The 8,441-nt window shown below is 39.8% G+C and overlaps 1 protein-coding gene across 1 annotated transcript in view; it reads left to right on the forward strand.

Moving 5' to 3' along the window:
- PRKD3 (protein kinase D3) overlaps nucleotides 1-8,441 on the forward strand; it is a 66,039-nt gene that overhangs the window by 54,850 nt on the left and 2,748 nt on the right. The window contains exons 16-18 of the mRNA XM_080685197.1: nucleotides 222-320; nucleotides 2,080-2,347; nucleotides 6,094-6,179. Of these exons, the coding sequence (XP_080541323.1) occupies nucleotides 222-320; nucleotides 2,080-2,347; nucleotides 6,094-6,179 (453 nt within the window). The remainder of the gene's footprint in view (nucleotides 1-221; nucleotides 321-2,079; nucleotides 2,348-6,093; nucleotides 6,180-8,441) is intronic.

Below are 8,441 nucleotides of genomic sequence, written 5' to 3' on the forward strand. Positions count from 1 at the left end.
GGGTGATTAGAAACTACACAAAATAATTAAATAGCAATGTATGTATTTTACATATTCCTAATGTGGAAATTGCTAATCTTGAAGAATAGAATAACACTTACAGTTAAATCTTGATGAACTGTAGCTGGCTTTTCAAATTACTGTATCGTTCAACAGGTTAGATTGGGGTTTAGCTATTATTTTTCCAAGCGTGGAAAAAAATCTGTTTCTTTCAATAACAGATACTTGTTGCTTTGAGAAATCTACATTTTAAAAATATTGTGCACTGTGATTTAAAGCCAGAAAATGTGCTACTCGCATCAGCAGAGCCGTTTCCTCAGGTGAGATGTTCTTCAAACCTTCTTAAGTATCATTTTAAGTATCTTTCAACATGTGAAGTACCTACATAACAAAAAGCCATGCTGTAGGTTCATGTATAGAACCATTTTACAGAAATGGTTTTCAGCCTGTAACTGCCGGTAAGGTTTAATACCTGAATAGTTTGAATTCAGATTTTGCTAATTATATTGTTTATTTTTATGAAAGACTTTCTAAATGTAACCAGACCTCAAGGAATACCTTCTGCACGTAGACTGTTTGCAGTTCACCTCTCTCTCTGGGTTGGGAATAAAGTGGGGGAGAATCAACCTTGGTAGGTGCTCGTTCCTGAGGACAAAACCAACTGAGGGGAGAGCCTGAAATGGGAGATACTAGGTTTTGATTATCTAGTTGGCAGGAAGCCAATTCCTCTTGCTCTTTAGAATATTTCAAGCATTTTCACCAAAACCTAGGTAAGAATTACATTTCCCATCACCACCAGTGCTCAAGCACATAGAATACCCATTGGTGCACCATGTGTGATGCACTGGTTTTGTTTTTTACTCACTTAAGTTTCATTTCATTAAAAAATGTTGATCTTGATCCAAATTTATTTCATCACCTAAAAATGAATCATAACCCAAAGTTTGAAAAATTTTTCCTGAGGAAATATGTTGGCAATACCTATGAATGTTTTTCATGATTGTGTCATTGATGAACCTTCCAAACAGCTAAAATATCTGTTGCCAAACTATTGTTTAAGTACATTTAAAACATGTACAACTAGACAGATGCCTAGAATAAAAACAGCAGATGGCTATTGTACTTGGTAAATTCAACTCAAATTGTCTTTCAAAGAAAAAAAAAAGTATTAAAAATTATTTAACCTTTTTACTTTTAAAGAAGTGATCATATTCTTTCTTTTATAATGCCTAAGTGGTTAGAAGTTATTCCTTATCATTGCAAGGTCAAAGAGGGTCCCCTAGTAGTTGGTGCAATTTTTTTAAATAAAGTACTTACATATCTTATCTCAGATCTTCAAAATAGTATGGGCAAAGGATGCACATCCCTACAGCTAAGACTAAAACTCCAGCTCTCTGACATCTACTTTAGTGATCTCCATTGTTCCACACATCTTTACTGATGTCAAAGAGGAAGGGATAGGGAGAGACAGAGATAGAAACATCAATGATGAGAGAGAATCATTGATTGGCTGCCTTCTGCAAGCCCCCGTCGGGGATTCAGCCTGCAACCTGGGCACATGCCCTGACCAGGAATTGAACCGTGACCTTCTGGTTCATAGGCTGACACTCAACCACTGAGCCACACTGGTCAGGTAAAATAAAAAGATTTTAAATATCATAACTTGTTTTTCATTCAGCAAACATTTATTAAGTACCTTTATATGTCCAGGCACTGTGAATCCACTGGGGATTCAAAAATGAAATACATAATTCTTGCTCACAGATTATAGGAAAGTAATCTCCTTAAAGTCCAAATGAGAAACGATCAGCACCCTCCATTTCATCAAACAACTTTGAACACTTATAACACCAGTCTGGTATTTGGCATTCTGGAAGCTAGAATCTAAAAGTGGTTTTTTGAAAGAAGCACTGTTAGTAATGAATCACAGGTTATGAATGTATTTTACAATTTCCCTATCTACAGTCATTGGACATCCATAATCAATACAGTTGGCAAGTGTGATACACTATCATTTAGGGATAGGTTAGATAGATAATGTAGAATAATATAAAATTAACACCATCCTTTGAATTCCAGGTGAAGCTATGTGACTTTGGTTTTGCACGCATCATTGGTGAAAAGTCATTCAGGAGGTCTGTGGTAGGAACTCCAGCATATCTAGCCCCTGAAGTTCTCAGAAGCAAAGGTTACAACCGTTCTCTAGACATGTGGTCAGTGGGAGTTATTGTCTATGTGAGCCTCAGTGGCACATTTCCTTTTAATGAAGATGAAGATATAAATGACCAAATCCAAAATGCTGCATTTATGTATCCACCAAATCCATGGAAAGAAATTTCTGGTGAAGGTAAAAAAAAATGTTTAGCTCTGTGTCTTTTAGTCTAAAAATCTTTGTGACCCCCTATCAGCCTTTTTTTACTTCTTCTTCTATATCTCCTATTCATCTTCCAAATTCCATTAGTTACCTGTTTTTGAGCACAGGCATAGCACTAATTCAGGCCCCATTTGGCTCGTTTTGAATTACGAAAATCTCTGTCCTTTCTACTCATCACAGGCAAATGCATCTTCAGGAAACACATTTACTTTCATATCATTGGTCTCCCTGTAACCATGCTGCAGCTGTCTCTGTGATGTGCCCTAAGCTTACTTCCAGCTTCATCTCCCACTGCTCCCCTATACAATCCTGGACTATTTTCTGATGCGGTCTTTTCCCTGCCTACAGTCCCTCCTCCTAGCTATTGTACTCCTGCCTTTTCAAGAACCCCTTAACTGTGGCTCATCTTCCAAGTTCTGCCCTGAACCCCTACTCTAACCTGTTTGAGATCTACCTTGGCTAGTATTTGGACATATTTTTCCTTAAGTATTCTATATTTTTATAATCACTTTTTTAAAATATTCAGAACTAGATTGTAAACTCCTTGAAAGAAGACCTATAGCTCAGGTTCTTTATATCTAGAATGAGCTTTATAGTCAATAGACACTCTCCAGTTTGTTTTTAGCTCTCCTGTGGACCCCTACCGGAAAGCTTTATTAATTTATTTTTCCTGCCTGGTAAAGGGTTTTCAGTTTGCTATTCTGAGGATGACTTGGTTAGCCTTTAATTGATACCCAAACTCTAACCTTAAAGCTAAGTTTAACCATAACCCTAACCAAAAAAAAAAAAAAAACCCACTGTTGAGTATGAACTTTTTAAAAAATGTGTTTTTATTGATTTTAGAGAGGGAAGGAGAGGAATAGGTAGAAACATCGATGAGAGAGATACATTGATTGGCTGCCTCCTGCACACCCCCTACTGGGGATTGAGCCTGCAACCCTAGTATGTGCCCTAACTGGGAATCAAACCAGTGACCTCTTGGTTCATTGGTCAATACTCAACCACTAAGCCACACCAGCCAGGCTTGAATATGAACTTTCGGTAGTAACTTATCACCTCAATCGAACCATGGAGGCGAGGTAATGACCTTGGCAACTTTTCTAGACCAAGCCAGGGACTAGAAAGCAATATGATGTCATTGGAAGGGGGAGGGGCATTAGCTTGCAATCAGCATCTGTTTTATTCATCTTGAAATAACATGAATACTTAGCACTGTGTGCTAAGCACCATTCTAAGCCATTTACATGTATTAAGATAACACCATCTTCTCAACAACCTTATTTTACAGATGAGGAAACGAATGCAGAGTAGAATTTAGTAACTGACTCTGTATCACAGAATAGGTGGCAGAATGACTTCAGCCCAGCCTGGCAGGCTCCACTCTTTTTTTTTCCCCTCTAAGTTTTGGGTTTTTTTAAAAATGGAATTTATTTGGGGTTACAGTGGTTAATAAAATTATATAGGTTTCAAGTGTGCAATTCTATAATACATCATCTGTATATTGTATTATGTGTTCACCATCCAAAGTCTCCTTTCTCCACCACTTATTCCTCCTTTACCCTCTTATACATGCCCCCACCCCGCCTTTCCCTCTGGTAATCACCATATTATTGTTTGTGTCTGAGTTGTTTTTGCTTAATACCTTCACCTATTTCACCCAGCCCTGTTCCCTCTGTCAGTCTGTTCTTTGTATCTATGAGTCTCTTTCTATTTTGTTCATTAGATTCCACATATGAGTGAAATCACATGGTATTTGTCTTTTTGTCTGGTTTTCACTTATAATACCCTCTAGGTCAGTGGGTCTCAAGGTTCTCAACCTTCCTAATGCCGCGACCCTTTAATACAGTTCCTCATGTTGTGGTGACCCCCAACCATAAAACTATTTTCGTTGCTACTTCATAACTGTAATTTTGCTACTGTTATGAATTGTAATGTAAATATCTGTTTTCCGATGGTCTTAGGTGACCCCTGTGAAAGGGGTCGCGACCCACAGGTTGAGAACCGCTGTCAGGGATCGCCAAAGACCATCGGAAAACACAGATATTTACATTACGATTCATAACAGTAGCAAAATTACAGTTATGAAGTAGCAACGAAAATAATTTTATTATTGGGGGTCACCACAACATGAGGAACTGTATTAAAGGGTCAAGGCATTAGGAAGGTTGAGAACCACTGCTCTAGGTCCATCCATGCTGTTGTAAAATGTAATATATCTTTACTTTATACAGCTGAGTAGTATTCCATTGTGTAAATGCACCACAGCTTTTTTTACCTATGCATCTACTGATGGCACTTGGGTTGCTTCCAAATCTTGGCTATTGTAAATAGCACTGCAGTGAATATAGGGTGTATATATTCTTTTGAATCAGTGTTTCAGGTTTCTCTGGATATATTCCCAGAAGTGGAATTGCTGGGTCGTAAGGCATTTCCATATTTAATTTTTTGAGGAACCTCCGTACTATTTTCCATAGTGGCTTTACCCATCTGCATTCCCACCAACAGTGCATGAGATTCCCTTTTCTCCACATCCTCACCACTTGTTATCTATGGATTTATTGATAGCCATTTTGACAAGTGTGAGGTGATATCCCATTTGGTTTTAATTTGCATTTCTCTGATGATTAGTGACATTGAGCATCATCTTTTCATGTTTATTGGCCATCTGTACTAGTATATCCTCTTTAGAGAAGTTTCTATTCAGGTCCTTTGCCCATTTTTTTTTCTTTGCCCATTTTTTTATTGGATTGTGTTTTTCGTGTTGTTCTTTATAAATTTTGGATATTAACACCCCTTATCAGATGTAACGTTGGCCAATATGTTCTCCCCATTCAGTGGGTTGTCTTTTTATTTTGTTGGTGGTTTCCTTTGCTATGCAAAAACTTTTTGGTTTGATGTAGTTTCATTTGTTTACTTTTTTCTTTTGTTTCCCTTGCCCGAAAAGATATATCACAAAAATATTGCTACGAGAAATGTCTAAGATTTTACTGCCTATCTTTTCTAATAGGGTTTTTTATGGGTTTGAGTCTTACATTTAAGTCTTTCATTCATTTTGAGTTTATTCTTGTGTATGAAGTAAATAGGTGATCTAGTTTTGTTTTTTTTGCACATATCCAATTTTCCCAACACCATTTATTGAATAGACTGTCTTTACCCTATTGTATGTTCTTGCCTCAAATATTGACCATAAAGGCATGGGTTTATTTCTGGGCTTTGTTTTGTTCCATTGATCTGTTTGTCTGTTTTTATACTAGTACCATGTTGTTTTGATTATTATGGCCTTATAGTATAGTTTGATATTCGGTAGAATAATTACCTCCAACTTTGTTCTTCTTTCTCAAGATTGCTTAGGCTATTTGAAGTCTTTTGTGGTTCCATATACATTTTTGGAATATTTGTTCTAGTCCTGTGAAATACACCACTGGTATTTTGATAGGAATTGCACTGAATCTATAGATTGCTTTGGGTAGTATGGAAATTTTAATAATGTTAATTATTCCTATCATTGTCTATACTTTTAACTTGTATTTTATATTGCCTCCTTAATAAAACAGTTTCATGGGTCACTAACATGTTAGCTTAAAGGCCATTTCCTTGAGGGGAAAAAAATCCTCAACCTTCTACGTATTTCTATGGATTGAACTCATTCCAGGCAGTGCCACAGGTTTGGGGTGCTTTGTACTCCCAAATTCATGCTTCTAATTTTGTATTTTCCTTAGCAATTGATTTGATAAACAACCTACTTCAAGTGAAGATGAGAAAACGTTACAGTGTGGACAAATCTCTTAGTCATCCCTGGCTGCAGGTAAAAAAAAATGTGTATCTCTTTGTCAAACCTCATTTGAGCAGATCATTGTGATTTCTCTTACCTAATGGAACTATTGTAAGATCAACAGGCTCTACACATCTTGGAATAATGTAAGTGTTCTATAGTGATTAATATGTACTGTGGCTGAATCCCTGAAAGTTTTTGCAATACGCCACTGAAGAACTAATAGGCAGTTAAACGCCCATAAACTGAAAGCAATGAATTTGCCTTTCATGGGGCTTTATGTGTTCATTTCACTTTTTTGTACAATGAGCTTAACACATTATTTTCAAGTATATTTTACTTCTAAATAAATTTCTATTCAAAGGTTCATATTTGCATTGAAGAGATTGGAAATGCCATTTGAAACCTTTGCCTTAATTCCTCCAAAAGCTATTGTATAAATTTTTAAAAAGTTACCCCCAAACTTCAGTATAAAGAGAGAAGCATTAGAACTATTGTAAAAGCAGTGAGGGGTAGAATTAACTTAAAAAGAAATGCAATCATAATTATCCTCAGGGCCTGTTAAATTACCCTGATAATAGATTCTAGCTAAGCACTTTCCCCTATTTTAAGGAGTAAGTCATAGACCTCTTATAGAGAGCAGGAGGCTCGAGTTGCCCGGGTGATGGAGGAAGCCAAGCTTTCCGCCTGCCCTGGCCTGCATTGGCCTCCACTCAAGGCTACAAAGTTTCAATTATAGAAGATACATAAATCCCAGATCCCAGGGCCTCTGCTTGGGTCGCCGGGGGGCATGGCCAACCTGCACACCACCACAGGCCCCTCACCCAGGCTACCCCATGCCCCAAGGGAACCCCCACTCTGATCCGGGACACCCTTCAGGGCAAACCAGCCGGCCCCCACCCATGCACCTGGCCTCTATCCTAATAAAAAAGAAATATGCAAATTGACCATCTGTTCTTCTTATAGTAAAGAACAGAATGTTTTAGTGATTATTAGCCACCTCAGAAACCTGAGACAATTTTTTTAACTTTAGAAACTAGTTAATTTCTTCATACTCAGTTTGAAAAAGTGTCTTTAACATTGATAACTTAAAATATTACAAAAGGAACTTACTTTATAGCAAGTGCTTATGAGTAGGAGCTTGTCAATTATATGATTAACTAGAGGCCCGGTGCACAAAATTTGTGCACAGGGGTGTGTGTCCCTCAGCCCAGCCTGCACCCTCTCCAATCTGGGACCCCTCGAGGGATGTCCGACTGCCCGTTTAGGCCTGATCCAGGTAGGATTGGGCCTAAACAGGCAGTCGGTCATCCCTCTCACAATCCAGAACTGCTGGCTCTCAACTGCTCACCTGCCTACCTTCCTGATTGCCCCTAACAGCTTCTGCCTGCCAGCCTGATCATCACCTAACCACTCCCCTGCCAGCCTGATTGATGCCTAACTGTTCCCCTGGCAGCCTGTTTGCCCCTAACTACCCTCCCCTGCAGGCCTAGTCACCCCTAACTGCCCTCCCCTGCAGGCCTTGCCCCTCCCGACTGCCCTCCCCTCCTGACCTGGTCACCCCCAACTGCCCTCCCCTGCAGGCCTGGTCGCCCCCAACTGCCCTCCCCTGCTGGCCTGATCGCCCACAGCTGCCTTCCCCTGCCGGCCATCTTGTGTGTTGGAGTGACGGTCAATTTGCATATTACTCTTTTATTAGATAGGATAGAGGCCAGGTGCACGGGTGGGGGCCGGCTGGTTTGCCCTGAAGGGTGTCCTGGATCAGAGTGGGGGTTCCCTTGGGGCATGGGGTAGCCTGGGCGAGGGGCCTGTGGTGGTGTGCAGGTTGGCCATGCCCCCCGGCGACCCAAGCAGAGGCCCTGGGATCTGGGATTTATGTATCTTCTATAATTGAAACTTTGTAGCCTTGAGTGGAGGCCAATGCAGGCCAGGGCAGGCGGAAAGCTTGGCTTCCTCCATCACCCGGGCAACTCAAACCTCCTGCTCTCTCCAGCTCTGTGGCTGCCGCCATTTTTGTTGGGATTTATTTATCTTCTATAATTGAAACTTTGTAGCCATGAGCGGAGGCCTGGGCCCACCAGGGCAGGTGGAAAGCTTGGCTTCCTCCATTGCCAGGGAATCCCAAGCCTCCTGATATCTCCGTGGCTGCAGCCATCTTGGTTGGGTTAATTTGCATACTCGCTCCTGATTGGCTGGTGGGTGTAGTGGAGGTACGGTCAATTTTCATATTGCTTTTTTATTAGATAGGATGGTGCTAAAAAAAAAAAAAAAAGGTTGACAGATTTTGTTTCTTTT

Source organism: Plecotus auritus (genome assembly GCF_963455305.1).
Source record: "Plecotus auritus genome assembly, chromosome: 8".
Classification (NCBI taxonomy): Eukaryota; Metazoa; Chordata; class Mammalia; order Chiroptera; family Vespertilionidae; genus Plecotus; species Plecotus auritus.